The 26791-nt window shown below is 39.5% G+C and overlaps 1 protein-coding gene across 3 annotated transcripts in view; it reads left to right on the top strand.

Annotated features, from left to right (window-relative positions):
- BCKDHB (branched chain keto acid dehydrogenase E1 subunit beta) overlaps window positions 1–24267 on the top strand; it is a 267752-nt gene extending 243485 nt beyond the window's left edge. The window contains exons 10-11 of one of the 3 annotated variants that reach the window (XM_039532510.1): window positions 15343–15521; window positions 22660–24267. In XM_039532510.1, coding sequence (XP_039388444.1) covers window positions 15343–15483 — 141 coding nt within the window. In that variant the 3' untranslated portion in view covers window positions 15484–15521; window positions 22660–24267. Of the gene's footprint in view, window positions 1–3586; window positions 3704–15342; window positions 15522–22541 lie in introns of those variants that run through there. The other 2 variants (XM_039532511.1, XM_039532514.1) reach the window with 2 other exon arrangements.
- The last annotated feature ends 2524 nt before the right edge of the window (window positions 24268–26791 follow it).

Raw genomic sequence — 26791 nt, 5'->3', positions numbered from 1 at the left:
TTGTCATTTCTTAATGCATTTTATGGAAATTATATTCTTAAAGTGTTATGGATGAACGCCAACAGATAACCCCTCAACTTCATCATAGCCAGAGATATCTATGCATAGAGAGTTTCCTCCAGACATCAATTTCCATGGGACAATTTGGGCCCTTTTTCTGAGAGGCTAAATGTCTTAACAACCAGTGAAAAATGGTTAGTTGTGAAAAATGTTTGATTAGCTATACTCAATTTACAAAATTTAGGTTCATGTTTTGTGACAAATTGATCAGTATGGTGTGCAGTCAGAAAACTCATCTTGCTAGAACAAAATAGGAAACATATTGTCCGAAATTACATCATAAAACTAACTAGAAGTACTTCTCTTTAGAGCAGGGTTTCTCAAACAGGGGTCGCCGCTTGTGTAGGGAAAGCCCCTGGCGGTCCGGTCCGGTGTGTTTACCTGCCCCGTCCACAGGTCCAGCCGATCGCAGCTCCCACTGGCTGCGGATCGCTGCTCTGGGCCAAAGGGAGTTGCTGGAAGTGGGAGCCAGTAAGTCCCTCAGCCCGCGCCACTTCCAGCAGCTCCCTTTGGCCCGGAGCAGCGATCCGCAGCCAGTGGGAGCCGCAATCAGTCGAACCTGCAGACGGGGCAGGTAAACAGACCGGCCTGGCCCGCCAGGGGCTTTCCTTACACAAGTGGCGACCCCTGTTTGAGAAACCCTGCCTTAGAGTATTGTTAGCATGTGATGAGTAAAGTGTTAGTCCCCCCTAGGAAGGGTATGAAATGCAGGATATGTAGATTGACAAGGTGCTTCATTGCAGGGAAGCCTGATCTGCATAGACAACTGTGAAAATAAACATGTCATTCACTAGCTATTAAAACTCTAAACACAAGTTCTTTCAGTGATTTCTCGGCTGGCACATTTAACTTAATCAGAAAATGTTTTTGAAAGATTTTAAAATAGAATTGTGGGCCCTGCCTGGTGATAATATTAAATAGAAAAATCTGAGTTTAATTATTAATTCAATATCCTCTCTGTAATTAAAAAGAGCAGGAAGGGTAAGATCCTCACTTACCAAAAAAAGTGAGCAAATATGTATCATGCTATTCAGCCATGAGAAAAAAATGTTAGTGGTAAATAAGCTGCCAATATTTACAAACATGAGTAATGTATGCAGGCTAGTAATCCAGTGGATTTGTTCATCTGCTTAAAGTAAAGCACATGTATAACTGTTTTCAGGATCCAGGCTTGAGTAGATGTGGTTAGAAATACCCGCAGAAGAAATAAAAACAAAATTAAACAAAACTCTGCAGATACTTTGTCAGGCTTGGCCCAAAGCCAGCTGAAGTAATCATATTTGTCTTCAATGAGCTTTATATCAAGTCTATAGAGTGTATGTAGATCCTTGTACTAACTAATTCTTACATAAGTAGTACTAAGGCCCTACCACAGTGTATGAAAATGTGCAGCAACCTTTTTTAAAGACTTTGAACCCAGTACATGTGCACACATTTCGCATATACTTAAACATCCACTGATGCAGTTAGTTTTTGCTTTAAATTTGTTGTCTTTTAATTGCATTGAATGTCCTCTTGTTCTTGTGTTATGTGAGAAAGTAAACAGGAGTGCCTATTTTATGCTGAGTGTCCAGCAAGAGTGGGAGTCAGAGATTTGGTCCAGGAGCAATTTAGAACAGACTGGAGTCGGCTCTGAAGTTAGCCTGTGGTGTATGCCAGTTGGGGATTGCTGGAATTCAGTACCATCTGGGTGCTCCCCCTAACCACACCTTTCTACCTCCAAAATTACTGCTAATTCCATCTGTTGGAAAAAAAAGGGGGGGTGTGGTCCTAGGACTATCAGGAATAGGTTTTCAGTAAGTATTTGAAGTTAGTTGTTGCCAAGCAAATTAAAAAAAATTAGTTTCCTCCCTCCAAAAATACCCGAACTTAAAGGAAATAACTTGCACTAGTACAGTACTTACACAGCTCATGAAACAAGTGGCCATTCATAAGAATACAACTATATACACATAGTCAAAGCAAATTCCATTTACAAACTCTCAGCAGCTGGTGCTTTCAGCTGTAAGGAAAGGTTTTGTGCTCCAAACTTTGAGACACTTCAGCCTCTTTGGAAATTTGACATATTTGCCATTTTTCTTATTTTGAAGGTAAAATGAATTCTGATATAAAGAGCAAGAATTTTCTTTTTAAATATTAAAATATCTTATTTTTATTTTATTGTGTTTGCATGAAACAGACTTAAAGGTAATTTGCATTTTATCAGCTACGTCCTTAGAATGCTGAACATTTCTTAGAAATCTTTTTTTTATCTGATTTATTCCTTATGCAGGAATCTTTCACATAGAAAAGAAATTTCTTCAAGTATAATGTGTCTTAAATAAGATTCAACTCATTGTTAGGTCACTAAATGGCCCGTGATAAGTTCAATTGAGGAATTCTAGGTAAAGTGAGTGAAGAAGTGAGTGATGGCATTTCAGTAGAGAAATATGAGATGCAAAAGTCTGTTTTTCAACTCTGCCCATATATGATTTATGACAAACATATATTAGAAAATACCATAAAACATAGTGAATCTCTAGAGCTAATTTGACTTTCATCTCTGAAAAGCTTTTCGACTCCCAGTAGCCTTTTCAAACCTATAGATCTGACCTAACAAACTAAACTCCCAAATCCAATATGCCCAAACTTCAAAAAAGTTGAGAACTGGTCCTGACCTTTGCAGCCAGTCCCTATCTGTCTAATGAGTCAAGTGAAATTTATAGATCTGAACAGCCTGCCATCTGCTCCCTCCAAATTTAACAATTTGGACCATTTAGTAAAAAAAAAATTAACCTCTTCAAAAAACAAACCAAAAAAACCAGAAATATTGTTTTATTTACAATGTAATGGATCTTGGCATTGTGGTTATTGTGGTTCCTGTTGTATACATATGAGAAAATATCTAATAGTAGAAGAGATGATATAAATATTGCCATCCTCTCCTTATGAATACCCCTCCTTAAAATTAATTTTTGCTTTGTCACTAACAAGAAGTGAGTTCCTACATTTAAAAAAAAATTGTTACAGAGCCATAAAGATATACCCATTCGATAACTGAGTAATTATATAATCTTATTGTAACCTTTGTGCTGCTGACCTTCATCTCCACTTCTGTGTATTTATGCTGCTCACTTGTATCACGGCTAAAATTTATAGTAGAATTGTTTTGAGGTAAGGACTTTGGTTTTTACTTTTTGTATAAAGTGCCTTGACACTGCTGAGTGCTGTAAAATAATAACTGAGAGCAAGAATGTGCCTACTGGGACACAGAATATTACATCAATAACATGGAGTTTTAAAAGACTTCAGATGCTGAGGTAACTTTAAAAAAATGAAAATATTTCTGTTTTGTCTGCTATTGTTTATATGTAGCAAGAGAGGATGAGAAATGGATCATAAACACATGGATGAAGGTGGGGAAAGGAAAAGAATAAAAGACACAGAAGTGGGATACTTAAAGGAGAAAAATCATCTCCCTTTGTGTGTCTTCTCTTTCTTTCCTGCTCTTCCTTTAACTAAGTAATGCATAATTTGCTATTCACAGAACCAGTCCACCATTTCCCAGAAGTCTGGAAAGCAACCCAGTATCAATTTTCAGCCAAGCATTTGCATGTGTAACTCTGTATATCAGTAACACTGGATGCTGCAAATTGCCTGTCAGGTGAGGCACAATGGGAACATTTCTAAATAGTCTTCAGTTAATAGCCAGATGCATATAAGCACTTAGTCCAATTTTTGAAGTTGTTGGAAGGAACTGCAGTGATTTTAATCTCTTTCAGGTTGGAAAGGGATGGGGAATATTCATATTCAACATAATGTATTTCAAAGCATGTGTTAGTTTTATCATGTTGCTCAAATCATATCTCTCTGCAAATATCTATAACTTCTAATATATTATTCAACATTTCTGTCCAATAACAGTGGCCCCAATTCAACAAGGTACTCAACTCACGCTTAACTTTAAACACTTGAGTAGTCCCATTGACTACTCAAGTATGCACATTGCTGATTCAGATCCCAAATCTGCAGTAATCTTTGTGAAAGTTTTCCACTGCAGCATGCTAAAAATGTATAATAGTGGGGGGAGAAAAATAAAAAAGGCAGATTATCTGACACAGAAAACACATATAGAATATAATCATGCAAAGTTTAGCAAATCCTTGCATTTACCATTTGTAAAGATAGGGCACAGTTTTGTTCTGAAGTGGTTGGTTAGAGTGATCACTTTATGAATTTTGAGAATGGATTTTCAAAGGGATTTCTGCTCCTAAATCTCTGCATCACTTTTGAAACACTTCCCTTAAATGTATCTAAATGGCCACATAGTTAAGATTAGAGAGCATGGGTAGCTAAAATGCCTTTATAGCATGACCAGGTATTCTCCTATTAAGTTTTAGAGTGAAATCTTGGCCTGATTTAAAGTCAATGGCAAAACTCCCAATTACTTGATTGGGACCAGAATGCCATCCCTAAAATTTTAGCTTGTGGGGAGTGATTTTGTGTCTTGTCTGGACACTTTTCATATGTATCACTGCCATTTTTAAATGTGAATTCTCTGCCACATATGTCCCTTTTTAAACATTTCTTCAAAGGAGAGGATATGTTCTTTTATTTTTAAAAGTGTGGAGAAGTTTTACATCATAATACCAAATAGCTACGTGGTTCTCTTCCAAACATTTTTTCAAAAGTACCTACACTGAATCATAAGCCAGGTATCTACTTCACCTCACAAAAGTATTGAATTTTTAGTATTGAATGTTTAGATCTGTCTTTTCCTAAGCACTTTTCTTTCAGAAGGTATCAGGTTTCTGGAATAAGAATAGTTTTATCTAAACATATGGAGAGATACCTAAGGCCTTAGCATTGTGTACAAAAATTATTTGGGACAAATTGTCTCTCATGCCCCAAGGTAAATATGGAATAACTCCACTGCCATGAAAATGAGGCCTGTTATATTTCTATGAGCGTAGAGGGGTAAGAGTTGGGGAAGCTCTGTGCATATGTTCAGTGTACCAGTTTCCCAATAGGCTTGTAAAATAGGCTTTTGCACATCAGCTCTTTACAAGGGATTAGATTCCTTTGCATAATACACTTCCAGTCCCATTTTCTGTACAGTATGGCGACACAGGTGCAAATGGTCTGGCGCAACAATATGTACAACAGATGTTGCAGTGTCATATTATCCATCAAGCTGCTTTGGTTATCCTCCTACAGTCTTATATTATTATACAGCTGCTGTGAACAAGAATCCATGTAAAATATGTTATTTAACATGGTCTGTAACTTGGAGAATTAAGTGTTCTTCCAGACCACACTTTATATGGGGCTGATGGGCTGAACGTGTAGAATATGCTGATAGACAATATAAAGAGAGATGTTCACGTGCATGAAAGACTTACTAATACTGTAAATTTACTAATGTACTGTCCTATATACTCCTCAATGTCATTTTATTTGCTTGGGTTACAATCAACAAATCAGTAACCTATCAGATAATCCGTTTCATAATCTGTAATCTTGTGGGAAAGTCTTATTTATTTGGCTGGGGAAAAAAGATACCATTACACATTTTCTTCCTAAAATTAGCATTACCTGGCCTCGAACCCTCCTGCAGCCTCGCAGTGTAAAAGACTCTTTTGACTCCCAGCCTGCTTTTGATCCTGTTCCTGTTCGTGCCGCAGCCTTGCCTGAGCCCTGTTCCAGTCTTGTCCTTGCTCCAGCTCCATTACTGACCTGCACCAGCCTCCCCTCTGCTTCCTGACCCTCAAACTCTGATTACCCAGCTTTGGCCTGTACCTGGAGCCCAACTATGGTACTGACTTAAAATTGTCCCTGGACTCTGACCACCCAGCTTCGACCCGGCTACCATACTCATTCTGGCTTGTCTAGATATTTTAATCTCCATTCTGACCCCAGCCTGTCCCAGTATCCAATTCCAGAACCGCCCTTGACCCGGTCTTGACCCTACACCTGGCTTCAACCTCTGTTCCAACCACTAGGCCTGAATACCAGGAGACAGCACCTGACAACACCAAATGTATGCCTCATTCTCTGCAGTATGATTTCATTCCAAGTTATGTGAAAATATTCTAAAACTTATTATTCTTGTAAATATTTGAAAGCCTAGATTTTACCAGTTCTACTGAGCTTCTGTCAGTAGTAACTGATGTCATTGACATTGTTACTGACTTCAGAGGGGACTACTCATGCTACTAAACATTAAAATTATAGTGTTTGTGGCATCAGATCCTAATTCAGCATCCAGAGAATGTAAAGGTAGCTATGGTGGAATAAATAATTAAAGTCCCTGTAAAAATATCTGATTTTAGCAAATACCTCCAGTGGCCAAAGATGGGAGACTAGCCGGGGAGAGCTTTGAGTTACAATAGAGAATTCTTTCTCAGGTGTCTGCTGGTGGGTCTCAGCCACATGCTTAGAGTCTAACTGATCACCATATTTGGGGGTTGGGAAGGAATTTTTCCCCAGGTCAGAAGGCAGAGACCCTGGGTTTTTTTGCCATCTTCTGCAGCGTCAGGTACTGGTCACTTGCTGGTTTGGACTAGTGTAAATGGTGAATTCTCTGTAACTTGAAGACTTTAAATCAATATTTAGTAACTCAGCCAGAGATTATGGGCCTATTACAGGAGTGGGTGGGTCAGTTTCTATGGCCTGCAATGTGCAGGAGGTCAGACTAGATGATTGTGATGGTCCTTTCTGGCCTTAAAGTCATGAGTCTAAGATAAACTGTTGTCGAGTATATCTGGATACTGGATCACTCTATGATTGGCTGTTCTCTTCATTTCCTCTGAAACGCCTGGCATTGGGCCACTGTCGGAAGACTAGCTGGACCATTGGTCTGACCCAGTATGGCCGTTCTTATGTTCTTAGAGGACTTTCCCACAGAATTATTTAAAATAATATATTGTAAGTATGATAATGAACATTCTTTTAAAGAAGTTTTATGTAAGAAAATAACCAATTTGTTACCTTAGCTTCATATATTATTTTTCATTATACCTAATGCAGTTTTTTTATCAGCTAATCAGTTTGCTAAAATATCACTTATTCCAATGATTAACAAAAAGTGAAGTACAGAGTACAGTACTGATCCTGCAATTAGATCCATATGGGTATGTTCCCGCACGAAACTACATTGACTTCAGTGGGATTGTGCGGTTGCAGGACTTCACCTACATGGATTTAGTTGCACGGCTGAGACCTCATTTTCCACCTCTGAAATAGCTCATTGATAAAATAAAATTTCTTATTTGTTAATGTGCAGAAGAAAATCCTCACAGTCAGGCGCACATTTTTTTAAAAAGCCCCAAACAGCCCCAAGTTCAAACACATTGTAGTTCCATCACTTTGCGTATTTTTGATTTTTTTTTTTGGATTGTGTCACGTGATCAAGCCTCCATCACACATCCAGCTAGCACCTCTGGGAGCTTAAAAAATTTCTAAGCAGTGTATGTGCTCAAGATGAAAGGCTTTTAAAATGCAGTATAAAACTCTCACAATTTTTAAATTGCAGCATAAAGGCTGACTTTAATATCCATTTGGGATTCTCTCCCTATAAAGAGAAAATCCAAGCGGTGGTTTTGGAAGTCTTAACATTTATTTTTATTTTAAATTAGGTATAATAGTGATAACATTAATAGAATGAAAGTCTGCAACCACTTCATAAGTAAATGTCTTGGCTTTACCACTATCTGTCTGTAAGGAGAGACCATTACTGGAGCACAAACTCATTCTATTAATGTTATCACTTGGTTCTATTTTTCAGTATTTATTATGCAACTTTTCCAAATTACATTTCTTCAGGTTTTAAATAGGGACACTAAACAATGTGGAATGCTCTAAGAAGGACTATAAAGATTGTAATACTTGGATGAATTAAACTAAGAGCCTGAGCCAAACAAAAAAGAAAGCTGGGATGTCACTCCCTCCATGCGTAAGGGCAGTTTGAATACTACAATTAGAATGAATTAATACTGGCTCAGGGAGATTATTAAAATAATATAGAACCTTTCTAAATTGCTGGTTTGAATTCAGTGTGGATCACTAATGACTGCAAGAAGATGGTAGAGTTCTTCTGTTGAATCAACCTGTTAAGTGCTGTTGGAACTCTGCAGGGTGATGCTGACTGATTCCTGCTGACTCATTGTGGCAGGGATATAATGCAGAAGGAATGGCTCAAGAATGGAGGTTCTTGGGCTCTAGGACAGAGAGAGCTCTTCAGGAACTCCCTGAGAAATATCTGTGTTTAGGAAGACAGCCTAGGGTTATGTTTCTCCTCCTGCTATTTGAATTACCAAAGAAGACAGACCCTAGAAAGGGGGTAAGATGATACTAAATACAGTCAGGGTGACAAAAGGGGGAGGGCAGAGAGCGGCATCCCCCACTCGCTCCCAACACTTTGGGTAACATTTTGTCCCCCGGCTGGTAGTGCTGCTGCTGCAGCCTCAGAGGCAGTACAGTGCTGAGACACCAGGTCTTCTCCCTCTGCCCCATGAAGAACAGCAGCGGTGGAGGAGTTCGGGCTACTACAGCTGCCAGTAGCCGGGGCAGTGCTGCCTCTTTGGGTCTCCCACACACTGCCTGTGGGGGAGGTGGAGAACTGAGGAACTGGCTCTGGGGGTGCTCTTGGGGAGGGAGGTTACTGACGAGCTGTCACTGGTGGTGCTGTTGGGGAGGTGGGATGCCAGTGATTCGGAGCTGGTGCTGGAGGTGCTGTTGGGGAGGCGGGATGCCAAGGATTTGTAGCTGGCTCTGGGGGTGCTGAGGAATGGCGTTGTCACTACCAGGCTCTTTTTTGCTGTGCAGCCTGCGCAGGACCCACCTAGGAGGCATAGCTCCACCCCTGTCTCCTAGTAATGCCTGAGATGGTGTGGGACAGGGCCACGCATTCTGTCTCAGTCCCAGGTATCTGCCTAATGCAAAGGACCCAGCCTGTCTGCAAGGAGTGGGGGGATGGTGCAGAAAAGCACCAATCCTGCCCAGCAATTCTACTTCATGGCTCAGGCTCAGATCTGGTAAGGGCCTCCCCGCTTGACCCACCGGACTCTACCCATAAATATTCCCTGTCCACAGTGTCTACCCCAATCTCCTCCTCCCCCCAAATCTCTTAATCCCACTCCACACCCGGAGATCCACAGCCCCTAAACTCTACCACTTGCTCAGAGGTGAAAGTAAGCCGGTATGGTCTGGGGATTTGAAGGGCTCTGGGCTCCCTGCCAGCTGAAACTGAGGCCCAGAGCTTAAATGGCCTCTGTACAGATGCACAAGGTGTGGAGTAGGCTTCAATGAAACTCAGCCCTAATCTTCTGGGGTGGCTGTGGCCACAGTTTCAGGGTTGCATTGCCATGAGAGTGTGGACTCCCCTAGTCCGTGATCCTGTGACAGCTAGATATTCCAAAAGGGGAGGTAGGGTCATGGCATACAGAGCTAGATAGCTGTGGAGTGCAGATGGCCTACTCACCCTGTGCATCTGAGAGCTCCTGCTGCTGTTCTGCATCTCCACCCCACCCCTGTACAGACCATTTTTGAACAGGCATTACTATGTCCAAAATAAGCACTGTTATCAGCAGTCACAGTACGGGGGCCAAGGACTGACTGCATATGGAGAGTACACTATCCTCTCCCCCATAAAGATTTTCCACCGGTCAGGGGTGAGGCAGAATTGGAAGTTTGATGTAGCTGGTCTGTGGGTTAAAATAAAGGATTTTGGTCTCTGTTACTTTCCATCTAGCACTTTTCACAACATTAATCTCACTTTTTATAAAGAAAATCCAACCTTAAAATGCTTAAACTCACATTATAATGAAAATAATACCAAGTAGCAAGAAGTGGTGTTACTTAAATGAATCACGTAGTGGGATACTGATAGTCATATGTTCCGTGCTTCTAGTTGACAGTTAAGACAAACGCATATTAAATATGGAAAGCAATGTGATTTCCTGGTTCAGTGGAGGGGTATGTCCCAATCTGAAGTTAATTTACCACTCTCAATATTGCTATTTAAGACTGTAAGCTCTGCAAGCTTTAAATAGTGATTTTCTCTTTCCCTACTGCTATCCCAAAGCTCTGTACCAACAGAAGGGTCAACAAGAAAGCCAACCTGAAAGCAGATCCCAGAAAAAGCATAGTGTTTGTTTGATATTTGTCAGGTAAACATATATCCATACATGGACAGTTCATAGGTTGACCTTTTCACTAGGAAATGCTATGACACTGGGTTGGATTGAATGACCTACTGCCAGTGTTTTCCCCAGGAATTGAAGTTAGAGGGGGTATTCGAATTTACAGGAAGATGAGGGCCAAGGAGTGAGACCATGAGGGTGAAGATGGCACCATAGTAAAAACTGAAAAACATAAGTTTTAGAATACTAAAACAAAAAATATTATTTAAAAATATATATATTTAAATTGACTTTTGAAAATATCATAATAATTAAAAGATTTAGTACAGAAACTCCCCAAGATAATGACCCCTCAAGATAGCAACGATGTGAGATAATGACCTTTGCAAATATTATGCATTTTAAAAATCTTAGCCTACTAGGAAATGTATATTTATATAGACTCATAGACTTTAAGGTCAGAAGGGACCATTATGATCATCTAGTCTGACCTCCTGCACAATGCAGGCCACAGAATCTCACCCATCCACTTCTATAACAAACCCCTAGCCTATGTCTGAGTTATTGAAGTCCCCAAATTGCGGTTTGAAGACCTCAAGCTGCAGAGAATCCTCCAGCAAGTGACCCGTGCCCCATGCTGCAGAGGAAGGCGAAAAACCTCCAGGGCCTCTGCCAATCTGCCCTGGAGGAAAATTCCTTCCCGACCCCAAATATGGCGATCAGTTAAACCCTGAGCATGTGGGCAAGACTCACCAGCCAGCACCCAGGAAAGAATTCTCTGTAGTAACTCAGATCCCAACCCATCTAACATCCCATCACAGACCACTGGGCATACTTACCTGCTGATAATCAAAGATCAGTTGCCAAAATAATTGCAAAATTAGGCTATCCCATCATACCAACCCCTCCATAAATTTATCAAGCTTAGTCTTAAAACCAGATATGTCTTTTGCCCCCACTACTCCCCTTGGAAGGCTGTTCCAGAACTTCACTCCTCTAATGGTTAGAAACCTTCGTCTAATTTCAAGTCTAAACTTCCTAGTGTCCAGTTTATATCCATTTGTTCTTGTGTCCACATTGTTACTAAGCTTAAATAATTCCTCTCCGTCCCTAATATTAATCCCTCTGATATATTTATAAAGAGCAATCATATCCCCCCTCAATCTTCTTTTGGTTAGGCTAAACAAGCCAAGCTCTTTCAGTCTCCTTTCATAAGACAGGTTTTCCATTCCTCGGATCATCCTAGTAGCCCTTCTCTGAACCTGTTCCAGTTTGAATTCATCCTTCTTAAACATGGGAGACCAGAACTGCACACAGTATTCCAGATGAGGTCTCACCAGTGCCTTATATAACGGTACTAACACCTCCTTATCTTTGCTGGAAATACCTCGCCTGATGCATCCTAAAACCGCAATAGCTTTTTTAACGGCCATATCACATTGGCGGCTCATAGTCATCCTGTGATCAACCAATATTCCGAGGTCCTTCTCCTCTGTTACTTCCAACTGATGCGTCCCCAATTTATAACTAAAATTCTTGTTATTAATCCCTAAATGCATGACCTTGCACTTTTCACTATTAAATTTCATTCTATTACTATTACTCCAGTTTACAAGGTCATCCAGATCTTCCTGTATGATATTCCGGTCCTTCTCTGTGTTAGCAATACCTCCCAGCTTTGTGTCATCCGCAAACTTTATTAGCACATTCCCGCTTTTTGTGCCAAGGTCAGTAATAAAAAGGTTAAATAAAATTGGTCCCAAAACTGATCCCTGAGGTACTCCACTAGTAACCTCCTTCCAGCCTGACAGTTCACCTTTCAGTATGACCCGCTGTAGTCTCCCCTTTAACCAATTCCTTATCCACCTTTCAATTTTCATATTTATCCCCATCTTTTCCAATTTAACTAATAATTCCCCATGTGGAACCGTGTCAAATGCCTTACTGAAATCGAGGTAAATTAGATCCACTGCATTTCCTTTGTCTAAAAAATCTGTTACTTTCTCAAAGAAGGAGATCAGGTTGGTTTGGCACAATCTACCTTTTGTGAAACCATGTTGTATTTTGTCCCAATTACCATTGACCTCAATGTCCTTAACTACCTTGTCCTTCAAAAAATTTTCCAAGACCTTACATACTACAGATGTCAAACTAACAGGCCTATAGTTACTCGAATCACTTGTTTTTCCTTTCTTAAAAATAGGAACTATGTTAGCAATTCTCTAGTCGTACGGTACCACCCCTGAGTTTACCGATTCATTAAAAATTCTTGCTAATGGGCTTGCAATTTCATGTGCCAGTTCCTTTAATATTCTTGGATGAAGATTATCTGGGCCCTCCGATTTAGTCCCATTAAGCTGTTCGAGTTTGGCTTCTACCTCAGATGTGGTAATATCTACCTTCATATCCTCATTCCCAATTGTCATCCTTCCATTATCCCTAAGCTCCTCATTAGCCTTATTAAAGACCGAGGCAAAGTATTTATTTAGATATTGGGCCATGCCTAGATTATCTTTAACCTCCACTCCATCCTCAGTGTTTAGCGGTCCCACCTCTTCTTTCTTTGTTTTCTTCTTATTTATATGGCTATAGAACCTTTTACTATTGGTTTTAATTCCCTTTGCAAGGTCCAACTCTACATGGCTTTTAGCCTTTCTCACTTCATCCCTACATGTTCTGACCTCAATAAGGTAGCTTTCCTTGCTAATCCTGCCCATCTTCCACTCCCTGTAGGCTGCCTGCTTTTCTTAATCACCTCTCTGAGGTGCTTGCTCATCCAGCTTGGTCTATAACTCCTGCCTATGATTTTTTTCCCCTTTCTTGGGATGCAGGCTTCTGATAGTTTCTGCAACTTTGACTTGAAGTAATTCCAGGCCTCCTCTCCACAAGTTCTTCAGTCCAATCCACTTGCCTAACTAATTTCCTTCATTCTTTAAAGTTAGCCCTTTTGAAATAAAAAACCCTAGTCCCAGATGTATTTTTGTTTATAAATTTCTCGGTCACAAATCTGACATTCTGAAGTAAAGTCACTAAAACATACTAATCTGGTTGTTCCAAGAATGAAAAATTGTATTACTTCCTTCTGTGTGGACATAAACTTTCATGAAATTTCAATAAAAAAGGGGGAGTTACGTTTATTATAGTTGCCTGGTTGCTGTAAGCAAGTTTCATACATTTTCATCGGCAAGGCTAACTCTTGGCCCCACATTTTAAACATAATAAAACACCAATAAACATCAGCATTTTATTTTATGATGGTTTGTTGTTTATCAATCATAATTTGAAATTATGAATTTGGCCAACATCACCAAAATGAATATGCCAACATTGTCGCAACAAACACAGTTGTGTAAGGAAGTTAGTCTTTGTTCATACTTTTAAAACCTATTATGCTTTTTCAGGGACAAGTGTTTTATCATATATATGCTTTTAAAGTGTGTATTAATGTTTCAATTTCAATTCAAACATCGAACCAACAACTAAATGCAATTTTTTCCAACTAGAAATTTTTTAAAACAATTATATCTATTTGGAAAACAACTAGATTGGCAACACAGCTAACTAGTTGACCACTGGGGGGAGTAATGTGGGAGTTCAGAAAGGGTAGGGAAATCCTTTTCCTCATGCATTTTCTATTTCCAACTGCTTTGAAAGAAGATGCTACCATACAATTGCATGTGAGTAATATGGAGAAACATGACATTTCTGCAATTCACTTGTGTTACAGGGGTATCTCCTATCCATGCCATCATGCGTGGTGAGGGGTGACCTTATACAAACCTAGGCGGATAGCTCACTCTTAGGTTGCAGCGTATCCTTGTGTTCAAAACAATCCAGCAATCTGAGAAAATATCTAGCATCCCACTATTGAGAAACATGAGTGTTTGACAGAAATTGATTATATGGGTCCAGTGGAAGAGGACTACGAGGAAGGAGACTTCTCTACGCTTGCTGGGCCCAGAAAGGAGAAGTCCAGCCAGGAGATCTTAGTAAATGTTAGGAGGAAGGGTCAAGATCTCTTATCTTGACCCTGCTCTCCATTGGATCCAGGGTTACATGAGCAGGTCTGTGGTTCTGCTCTTGCCCCTTCCTCTGCCTGGCCAGGAGGGTGAGTCTATAGAGGACATTCTGGGGATGAGAGAAAATTTGTGAGATGATAATTGGTATCTATATCAGTACTCTCTGGAAAATGTACTACTGGATTCACCTATCCCAGATTGCCACATTCCCTGCACTCACCCAGCTGTTTGGGAAAGCAGGAAGACTTCAGTGCCATTCTTGAGTTGGCTGCTAAGGATGCTAAAATTTCACACAAGCTCCACGTCCACCTTCAGATTAGTGGGGTATGTTTGTAATACTCTGCATGCCTGGTGGCCTGAATAAGCAGACTTTGCCAAGTCTGGGCCTCTCAGGGTATGTCTACACAGAAACTAGTCAACCCTCCCACCTTTCAGGATCCTAGAGCCTGGAAATCTACGCAGACCAAGCCCAGAAATCTACACTGCAATGAAACAGCTCTGTAGCCTGAGCCCCGCATGCCTGAGACAGCTGGCACAGGTTAGTCAGGAGTGTCTAGTTGCTGTGTAGACATACCCTCAGAACAAAGATAATTTTTATTTACAGACTGTGTGGTTGACTCTCAGAATGTGCTGATCACATGCAAGTCCATGGATTTCAGTGCCAGATGCAGCTGCTCAGCACTTCTTGGGATAAGTCCCTAATACACTAGAAGTTGTATATAACATTCACTTATATAACAAATAATAGTGGCTTTTAGATTATTTGATTTTCCTTATATGTTTAAATGTGGCTTGGGAAGTATACACTCTTATTTCTTTGTTCCTGAAATATGTTGCTTCCTGGCAGTGTCTCTCTTTGGATGTATAATAGATGTGCTAAATATAATCTGCATGCAGTTTAACATAAAGCACATCTATAAAATGAATGTAACATTGATACCAGTTGTTATTTTAATATAAACTGCTAAGAAGAAAGGGAAGCTTTACTTCTGTTGTCTGGGCTGTGTCTATGCTGTGGTATAAATAGAATGTTTGGATTTTCAGGGGTGTCAGTCTGGCATAGCTCACCAGAACTTAATTTGTGAAGCATGGCTTCTGAAAGTAAAAGCCTTACTAACTTTCTTCCTTGTTTCTTTTAACAGGAAGAGTGCTTCTTGAATCTAGAGGCTCCTATTTCAAGAGTATGTGGCTACGACACTCCTTTCCCTCATATCTTTGAACCTTTCTACATCCCAGACAAATGGAAATGCTATGATGCCCTTCGAAAAATGATTAATTATTGATAAAATTATTGATGAAGTCTACAACCGTTCTGACCAGAGTAAGTGGAAGATTTAAAGGTTAAAGTACTAGTCATTTTTAAAAGCAGGAATTGGCTATTGCTGCTTAAGGTCATGGTTCAGAAAGGTACTTAATCCTCTGCCTAACTTTAAGCACATAAGTAGTCCCACTGTAGTCAATGCTCATAGTGGAGCACATGTTTGAGTACCTTGCTGAATTAGAATATAAAATACTTTGCATTCTGAGCAGTGTGATTGATTAAGAACAATTGTTGATTGAAAGAAAAAATCTATGTTGCTTCAAATATTTCATATATGAAAGCCCATTCTGTTTGAACTTTAAAACCTCCTATGGCTCATGGTGGGTCCAGACCTATGACATGTGGGTCATCTTCAAGTCATGTTGACTTTAATGGGAGCTGAGAGTACTCAGCCCTTTTCAGGATTGACTCTGCATACAGTGCATTGAAGACATGAATTTCCTCCAGTCTTATATTATATTCAAAAATACTTAGAATCATAGAGTTAGAAGGGACCTCAGGAGGTCATCTAATCCAACCCCTTCTTCAAAGCAGGACCAATCCCCAGACAGACTTTTTGCCCCAGTTCCCTAAATGGCCCCCTCAAGGATTGAGCTCATAACCTTGCATTTAGCAGGCCAATGCCCAAACCACTGAGCTATCCCTCCCATCCCCTGTAAGCCCTGTTATCTAAAGTTTATTCTACAAATAATAACCAACTATTACATTTTCTATATAATTTTTCCAGCTTCTTTGCCCATTCACCCAGTGAGATTTCAGCTGTTTGCAAAATCCTGCAAGGAAGCAAGTGGTATTAAATTTCATTACTTGTATCTAAATCATTAGGATGTTTAAAACACATTCCTAGTCTTAAATTTCTTTTCAATGTAATAGCAAAAATCTGTTCTTTTCCTTCATAAACATACATAGTGTTAGACTGTTCATCGGCCAACAAAGTCTTTGAAAGGAAGCTGAAAATGACTATAATAGATCTTCTGTATTTACTGGCTCATGTTATGATGTAAATCTGGTTTAAACAAGTAGTTGATTTACTATGGATTTCAATGACTGTAAAATAGTAGCATTATAGCTATTGTATTTAGATGTACAATGGGAGGCAGTTGCTGGGATCCATACTTCATGGGCCTCATCTTTCTAACATAAAAAGAAATTAGACAATAGCATAATCCAAAGGTACTTTATATATTATGGAGTTTCTCTTGCTCCCATTGAAGTCAGTGGGAGTTTTACTATTGACTTCAGTGGTAGCAGGATTATGCCCTATAATGATAGCAGGATTATGCCCATTCTTGTGTTCATATTCCCAGTATATGGCTGTGGTCTCATGTAAATATCCCATCAGAATATACCCTGTGGATGATGTAATGTTCTTACCTCAAAGTCTTGAGCGGTTATACAGCTTCACCAAAGCATAGTATTATATACCTGCAGCTGACAGCATTAGGACAGGCCTTAATGCTTGATACAACTACTAAGAGGAACTACTATTCTGCAGTGTTCAGTTAAACTGTGAAGTCTTAGTTGAATGTGTGAGGTGCATTAAGTAGCCAGTGTCTCTCATTTTTGTAGATGTTTCTTTTCAGGTCTTTTTTTGACCTGGTATTTGTTTTTTTTCCTTCCTTTTGTCCCCAGAGTAGGAAGCTTTAAGAGCTCCCCTACCTGTGATCAGAAGTTTACCCTTTCAGATCACTAGTCTGTTTTGCTCAATCCAAAGAGTCCCTGTCTCCATGAAATACTGTGGTTCCACTTAGTAACTCCACATTTACCATATTTACCATATGGCCTCTCCCTTTGTGGGTTCCAGGACTAGCTACTCCAAGAAGCTGTCATTTAAGGTGTCAAGAAACTGTTTCTCTGCTTCCCTTCCTGAGGACATGTACTCAGTCAGTATGGCCACAATACTATGTCATGTGAAATACCATAGCATTTCTGTATATTTTAAAAGTAAGGACATCCTATGTTAGCTGAGATTTCATTATGGTAGTTGTGGGTAAGTGCTTATTTTTTTAATGCCAACCAGTGTTGATATAAAAACAACAAGGAGTCCGGTGGCACCTTAAAGACTAACAGATTTATTTGGACATCAAATAAATGCCCAAATAAATCTGTTAATCTTTAAGGTGCCACTGGACTCCTTGTTGTTTTTGTGAATACAGACTAACATGGCTACCCCCGATACTTGACACTGTTGATATGAAATTGTCCCTCGTGTTTTACCTGTACTGAAGTAAATTTGTCCAATCAGATGTTCCCTTAATTTGACACCATCGTACATTAAATCAAACTATCTCCAGAGAACTGTGTCTCTGTAACTATCTGAATGCATCTTTTATTATTTTGCACATGGTTGAAATTTTAGGGAGGTTATCAATGGAGCATGGTCGGTTGTCCCTGATCTGTTCTTATTTAGGAAAAAAAAGCATCTTCTATGACAGAGGAGAAGCAAATCCAGAAGACTGCCCTTCTGGCGATGTAAAAGAGGGGTCTGCAGCATCTGCAGCACTATTGTCCATTCCCATCTCTGACCGTACATAGGATGGGGATCAGGGGAGTCTGTGCAGGGAGGCAGGCTGTGGGAAGGAGGTAGACATGCGCACTACATGTGTGCCACTTTTGTCCTCTGGAAACCAGCATGCAACCATCTATAAAGGGAATGTAGACTTAATCTGAATTAACTTTTGGATATGTCCCTTCCACCACCTTTCAGTTTGTACTGTGGATCCCACCATGCAAAAACTGTCGAAGGGGACCACTGGGGCAGCTGGTAGTACTTTAGTCGGCATTGCTATGGAGCTAGGCTCACTGAGATGAGGGGAAAGCCACAAGGCTAGGGAGGGGCAGGAGGCAACGTAGAGACACAGACTAGCACTGACTTCCAGCTGATTTCAGGAGATCTGCAGGTTACAGGGTCCATAACCTCTAGTCATGCTGTTGGGGGTCAAAATAGGTTTTGTCCCTCTCAGAATAATCTGCTAGAAATCGGTGATGGGAAACCTTGGAGTGTCATGTCCTTTTTGCAGGTTATTGGGTGTGAGTGTAGTGGAGAGACATAGGTCTAGGAAATTTTGAGAGGAGTCTCATAAAATTCTTTGCATAGTTTTTTCAAATCACTGTGGCTGGGATTCTGTATTATGGTGTGCATCCAAGTTTGTCCTATCCACAGCTCATACATCCCATCAGCTTATAATTATTTAGGGGTATTGCAGTATTTAGTTTTTACAGTAAATATTTGCTTTGGCTTCTTAAAAATAAATAAATGGATGTTACAGTTTCCTGTGCAGGTTGCACTGAATTGTTATTGAAGTGCCTTTATTTCCACTTGTAACAAGTTTTTCCTTGTTTATTTAATATTTTTAGAAATTAATCTACTTGTCGGAGGCAGTAATTACAAAAGATCCGTGTTCAACCATCTGCTCCACGGAGTTCAGATGGAAGGATAATGTGTTTTTATCTGTATTGCTATGAAAATGAAAGCATAATTGTAGCATTTGCTGGCTCTTGTTCTCAGCGTAATACTCATTGGTGAGGTGGTTTGTTGATCCGGAATTCTGAGGTCAGTTGTTGCAAATCCATTTATATGCAGGGAGCACAGCGATCTCCTGTAATAACTACCTTCAAAGAGACTGGAGATTGTCTTACAGTTCATGAGGCCCCAACCAGAGCAGAGACATATGTTGCTAAAAAGGCGGAATATCAGACCATGAGTTGTCCCCTTCTCATCCTGGTGCTGGAAAGACAGAGGGGATCTACAGGTGCGTGTTTCTATTCCCTCTGATTATACTGTCAGAGTGGAGTGTAGGGCTGGCCTGTTAGCTGCAGAGCTGGTATAGATTTTAGGATCCCAAGTAGCCACTTGCTTTGGTTATGCTTGTGAACAACTTGATGTGCAGCAAGTAATTTTCATGTTTCCCACCTGTGATCAAGTCTTTTATTGGAGACTTGTATCCATTACTTTTAAACAGATGGCAAAAACTGTGCCAGTTAATCAAGTTACAGCTCTGTGGTACATTTCTTTGTCTCTCTAACTTGTAGTTATTTGTATTGATATTTTCAATATACATATCAATCACACAGTATTCAGAGAAGGAATAACATATAAATCCATCCCTCTCCATTCACAGAACTAAGCATTACTAAAAAGGTAATTCTGAATGTTTTGCAGAAAAACAAGGGCACTTGTCCTGCAACTAGCTGAGCACAGATTTACCCTGCTCCCAGTGGGACTGCACGTAGGCACTTGGATTCACTTGTAGCATTGTGCCTAAGCCTAGTCAAAATCTCTGAATTGGAGACTGAAATAGTTCATTTCTAAAAGTAGCCTCTCTGCCTTGTGCCACTTATTTTTTTTTTCCCCCCTGACTGGCTGCATGCCTATGTGTTGACAATATATCACACGTACACAGTCATTTCTCTCAATGTTGACGTTTGTCATGTCTTTCCTGTTCATAGACTGAGTTGATAATATAACGTTGTATGACTCATCAATGAAAGATAAGCATAAAGTTTCCACATAACTAAGTCAGACCTTTCAACAGCTTCTTGGCTGCTAGTGAGTTCACATTAGACATGGCACTGTTAAAATCTATAGCTCTAAATGTTAGCTTCCAGGTGTGCAGCTGTGCTTCAAACAACACTTAATCAAAATGGAAAGAGGGAATGAGATGAACATGAATATATATTTCCTGTATAGCTGGTGTGATTAGTGGCTATTCATAAAAAAGCCAGCACATATTAGAAAGTGCTCTCGTGTAATAGACAAAATATCAGGGGCAGTTATAATACACAGATGGCAGAGTATCAGAGGGGTAGCCGTGTTAGTCTGGATCTGTAAAAAGCGATAGAGTCCTGTGGCACCTTACAGACTAACAGACGTATTGGAGCATGAGCTTTCGTGGGTGAATACCCACTTCGTCGGATGGCAGAGATATCATCAGACCATTCCAAATGGCCTCCCTCTGGCCATGCACAACTTTGTATTCTACAGGACTATGTTTTTCTGTCTGTTGCCAAGATCTGCATTTTAAGGGTCTTTCCCTAACAGATGGAGATTCATCTGTATAAGAGTTATATGTACTTTATCTACTCCTGTTACACATTGGTATGTCTGTGTATACATTGTGATAGTGTATACATTGTGATAGTGCTAGTAGTTACGCCTATTTAAGAAGTTACCTAACACTTTCCATCTACCATTCCCTATTTTCAGTTATAATTTTGCCAAACTTAAACCATTCAGTCTCAAATTTCTTGGCTTTCTCTACCTCAAGCAGATTTTTTAAATTTCAGCAAAAATGGCTGTTTCTGAGAAAGAGGTTGGGGGAAATTGGTAGTTTTGCCCATGATGAATTTTTCCCCAACCATTTCTCTGAAGAGTTCTCATGCTCATGCTTCATTGGTTTGGCATAGGGACCTAAAATTTAGACTGGCAATAATCATGGGACCAGTAAGGTGCCTTTTGCTGTCTCTATGAAAATCTGTCCAGATTATGGTGAATTATAAACCTCTGAAAATTGCCGTTTGCACATGCTGCTAAAATCTCTAGCCATTCCATCTGCTCTGGCCCCACAACTCCCTGCATGCTAGCTACAGTGAGTATATTCCAGCTCCTCAGAACTCCTACTTGCTCCCAGTTCCACTCAGCTTCCTACATGTAAGGCACAGCTAGAGCTCCAAACAAGTCATAGGTGCTGAAACAGCAGGACTTCCTGCTTCCTTTGTGTGAGAAGGTGTGCTGGGCCGAGAGACAGGAGGAGAGCTACTACAGACTGGTATTCTGTGCATTTCGAAGTACTTATTTACGGGTTATGGCTTCACGCCGCTATTTTAGGAGGAAGGAAAGTTATCATTTTTCCCCCTCCCCATTTTACAGATAGAGTATGTGAGAGGTTACAAAAGGTCACTTCTGGCACATTAGAGAATAAAACCCAGATGTCTAATATGGCAGGAACAAGTCTCACCCACTTAACCACACTGCCTTTCAAAGTGAAAGTACCAGATTCATGTGCTTGGCTGTGCTGTCTATAACCACTAGAACACACTCTTCCAGAGCCTGGAATAGAACCCAGAAGTCCTGATTCCCAACATCCCAATATGCTACTGGCAAAGTATGTTTGGCATCCCCCACTAGTGTCTGATCCACATAGCAGATGATAGCCTGCTATTCCTACCAATTTTCTTTATCTAAGCTGATAGAGATCTGTGCAGTTGTTCTAAATGTGTTGAGTTCAGACCTTGTGGATGATCCATCTGGGAGGGAGAGGGGGGTTAACGTGGTTCCAGATGGAACTTCAGTTTACTTTTTTTTTTTAAATCTAGGGAATTACATACAAAATATTACAATAAAATTATTTCATTACATGTAAAAGCAACAAAGAATCCTGTGGCACCTTATAGACTAACAGACGTTCTGCAGCATGAGCTTTCGTGGGTGAATACCCACTTCTTCAGATGCAATAATAGACTTTCATTACATGATTACGTACTATTTCTTCTACAAGATACCTTCCTCATCAGAATAGTGTGACTAAGGAAGAGAGTTAAATAAAGAGGAAGGACATTCTCTTTTGCTTAAGGCACTGGAGTGGGACCTAGGAGAACTTAACCTACCATAGACTACCCAGCCAAGACTGTATAATAATGCATATGCAGAAATGGTCCAAATTACTGTTGCATGGGCAACCTTAATTCTGTCATTTCCTAACTTTCACCCTTTGCAACCTTAATGTACTTTTAATGTAGTTTTCTATATGTAATAAATATATTCTATTGTTAACTGGCAGTTTAGGTACCTATAACATTTTATCTATTTTGTACAGTGTTAGGAAATAACAAAAATAGCCTTGAAGTTAAATGTTCCAGAACAACATTTACTGTTGGACTGCATAACTGGAATAAATTGGAGCAAAAGATATTGAGTTAGTTGTGTTTAGAAAGTCTCCTGCCACCATTAAGGTGCAAGCGAGTTTAATCAAAATGTATACATGATATGAGTAAAGGGAAATCATCTTTTATATCCTGCAGGTAACATTATACATGAAATGAAAGAAGGAGATTGTGGTTTGGGGAGGTACGTATTTAAGCTATGGATATTACTTTCACCCTAAATGTGTATAATTTATTTTATCTTCTACTTTTGCAGAGATGGGAGGAAGAACAAGAATATACAGAAGCCTTCTTTAGAACTCTTGGCATTTATTCAGATGTGTGTTTTCTGGAAGTCCTATAGCAGATTATCTTCTCTGAAGTAAATCCATTCTGAATGTCATCTTGGCTAATCTTCAAAAGCTCAAATTTTCCCCTAATTATGAAATCAATGATGGACAGGTGATTGCTGTAATAAATAGTTTCAGATGTATTAAAGAAATAAATTCCAGATGTAGTATGAACTTTATTCACTTTGCAATGCTTCACTAGGATACATCTTTAAATGACTTCACTGTGTAAATATTATGTGGGATTTTATTCAATAAAACATATTGTACTCATGTGGTCTCTCTTTGCTTTTTCTGTTTTGGGAAAAGTCCAAAGAGATCCTTATTTGGTAACTATACATTTTAAACAAAAATAATGTTGAAGCAGAAAAACTGATCTGTGTGTCAAAATGGACAGTGGTTGCATAGTTTCTGACATTGGGGCCAGATGGTGAGGGCAGGACTTGGGAAACGTGGGATCAATTCCCTCCTCTCCCACAGACTTCCTGTGTGACCTTGGGTTCTCTGTGCCTCAGTTCCCTATCTGTAAAAATTGTGATAATAGCACTTCCCTACTTCATAGGGATGTTGAGGATAAATTCATTAAAGAGGGTGATGCATTTTGAGATCTATTGATGAAAAGTGCTGTATAAGAACTTGGTTATTTTATTATATAACCACTGTCATTAATTGTCATTTTTCATCACTATAATGGTCTCCAATAAGAAGATCCTAAAGTACTGATTCCTCTCCTCTCTCTTCCAAATTAATTAAAAATGTGCAGTGGGAGAGGAGCTACTGATACTGTCCTGTATGGTTGTATAGCTGATGGGCTCCATTGCTAAATCTCTCTTAGTGTCCTTATGTTTCAATTATTTTCACCTCTAGCTGTAGGATATATTCTGATGGTGAATAAACAATGTTAAGTCATCAAAAGAATGGCAATCATCAGGTCTCTTCCAAACTGAAATGAGTGGTGGGAGAAGAAGCTGTGCAGGGAAGTAAATAGACCTACAGTATTACAGAAAGGATTTTACAATATAATCTATCAATGTTCACCTTCCCTGTTGTGGAATGTCTCCAGAATCAGACCTCGCTACATAACCTGAAGGGCACTGACCATCTCTAAGAACAAAAAGAATTTAGACCCTCTAGATGTCTTGAGAGGTTTTGCAATATTCAGATTTACTCAGTTTTTTGGTGGTCATGCCTTTCATATCCTCATCAAGGTGGGGGGAGGGCTTAGACAAGCTGAGGCAAGCATGGGGATCCATTGTCATTAGGATTCTCTCAGTGGATGGCTGTGTAAGGGGTTGCAGAGCCTATTACAGCATCATGGCTTCGAACCAGAATGGATACCCCTGCATAACCTTTGTTCATCTGCCCACCACCTGCCTTAAGTGTCACATAAGTAGTTCATAGGCCTTGTTTTGGTCCTCTGTGTAGGGGGTGAATTTCATTGAGTCCTCATGCTAAAAATCTGAGATTTTTTTTAATTGATGCAAATGTCCAGTTAATTGAAAGCAGCAAAGAGTTCTGTGACACCTTATAGACTAACAAACGTATTGGAGCATGAGCTTTCGTGGGTGAATACCCACTTCGTCGGATGCATGTAGTGGAAATTTCCAGAGGCTGGTATAAATATGCAAGCAAGAATCAGGCTAGAGATAACGAGGTTAGTTCAATCAGGGAGGATGAGGCCGTCTTCTAGCAGTTGAGGTGTGAACACCAAGGGAGGAGAAACTGCTTTTGTCTTTTTGATCCAGACTAACACGGCTACCCCTCTGACAGTTAATTGAACTTCTTCTTGTAGGCAGGAAGTTCCAAATACTTCAAATAAAACTCAAGTTTTGTCTTCAAAACTATGCATTATCAGAGTGGGGAAAGTGCTTCTCTACATTGAACAGCTCAGGGGGATTTCCAGCATAAGAACATAAGAACATAAGAAAGGCCGTGTCAGTCAGACCAAGGTCCTAGCTGGCCCAGTGTCTGTCTACAGTGGCCAATGCCAGGTGCCCCTGAGGGAACCCCTAACAGGCAATGATCATGATCTCTCTCTCCTCTCTGCCATCTCCATCCTCCTCCTGGAGAGGCAGGGCTAGGATTCTTACCCATCCCATCCTGGCTAATAATAGCCATTTATGGACTTAGCCTATATCCATTTCTTTCCCCTTTTAAAACATTGTTATAGTCCTAGCTCTCCACAACTAGTTCCAGGAGTTTGTTGTTGGTTTGACTGTGAGAATGCGTGAAGAAGAACTTTTTTTTTTTTTTTTTAAAAATGCTGCTTATTAATTTTTTCTTCTTGACCCCTGTGAATAATATATATACTTTTTCAAATCCCTTTTCTCAACATCACTTTTCATCATACTCATCATGATTTTATATCCCTCTCTCTTGTCCCCCTTTCTTCTCTTTTTTCTCTTTAATCTTTCCTAGCCTCTTCAATCTCTCTCCTCCTAATCCTTTCTCTTTAAACCCCATTTTTTTTGCCTTTTCTAGTGAACCTTTTCTAGTTTTAGAATATCTTTTTCTGTACACAGACACATCTGTACACAGTATTCGAGATGTGGGCGTACAATATATTTATATAAGGGCAATAATATATTCTTCTTTTTATTCTCTATCCCATTTTTTTTTGATTTTACATCCTGTTTTGCTTTTTGACCGCTCTGACACATCTTCAGTCTCTTCAGAACTCATCCACGATAACTCCCAAGATCTTTTTTGCCCCCATCATAGCTAAATTAGCCCCCCATGTTGTTTGTGTATATAGTACTTTTTTTTTATTTTTCATATTTTCATTTATTTTTTTGTTTTTTCATTTTTTTTTGTTGTGTTTTGTCTTTTGAGTTTCTTTTGTTCTTTTTCATTCTTTCACTGCTTCTAGTGTATTCTATCTTGAGTAGTTAGTATCATCTCATGTGCAAACTTTGCCACTGTTTACCTTACTTCAGGATTGATTCTTTTTATGAATATGAAGAGAATGATTGGTAGGACCACCCTTAGTTGAGAATTTACCATTACCCTCTACATTCTGATCCTGAGACTTTTGTCAACCCTTTGTTCCCTGTCCCTTGTAGTTCTCCCTTTATCCATGACAGCTTTTTTCTTTATCCCATGACAGCCTTCCTTTAGTGAGCCTTTGGTTTGGACTTTGTCAATCTAAGTCTGGAATAATCTATATACACTATGTCCCCTTGTGTTTATCCCCCCCATGTTTGTTAAATCCCAAAAGAACTCTAATAGATTTAGTAAGACAGACTTTTTTTGAACCATGTTGACTATTGCTTTTTCTTTATGTTTTTCTATGTTTTTTTTATTTTTTTTCTTTACTTTTTTTTTACCTTTTTGCGACCGACGTTAGACCTTTTTACCGGTATAGCCTAGAGCCCTTTTAAATACCCCTTTCACCCTTTAAATTTTAAAGTTAATTTGACGACGCTAACTTTTAAAGGACAAGTTAAGAACCTTAAAGGATAGTTACTTAACCAATAGTTCCATATCTTCAACTTTCTTTGACTTTTCTTTCAGAGTGACTTGTTAATGTTGACTTTGTTGATAATGTTATTAATGACCTCCTCTACTGATTCAAAAATTTGTGAAAAAGCTTCAGTTTGTGACAGTTCCTCTCAGCTCAGCCAGCTCAGGCCTCTAATCTCCCTATCATCCTAGATCATCTCATCTCAGGAAAGAGAAGGCATTTAGTTTCTTTTAGTTTTCGCAATGACTTTTATCATCTTTAGCGCTTACTTTCTTTTTTTCTTCGCTTTCAGGCTTCACTGTTCTGATGGCCGGCTTGGTTGTTTCTTAAACTTTTTTGTTTTTTACCTTTTACTTTTTTTTGGCCAGCTTTTCTCTTTCCTCTTTGGCTTTTTCACTTAAGTTGTTGCATCACTTTTTATTTGACTTCCACTTTTTCTTTGTCTTTTTTACTTCTTCTTTTTTTCTTCCACTTTTATTTTTAGCTTTTTTTTACTTTTTTTTTTCTTTGGTGTTTTCTTTTTAGTTCTTTTTTTCATTTTTTTTATTTTGGGGTTGGGGGTGAAGTTGGGTGTCTTACAGGTGGCCTTTAAAAGG

Source organism: Mauremys reevesii, linkage group 3, assembly GCF_016161935.1.
Source record: "Mauremys reevesii isolate NIE-2019 linkage group 3, ASM1616193v1, whole genome shotgun sequence".
NCBI classification, from domain to species: Eukaryota; Metazoa; Chordata; order Testudines; family Geoemydidae; genus Mauremys; species Mauremys reevesii.
Note: the sequence above shows the minus strand (reverse complement) of the source record. Positions and strands in the feature narration are given on the sequence as shown.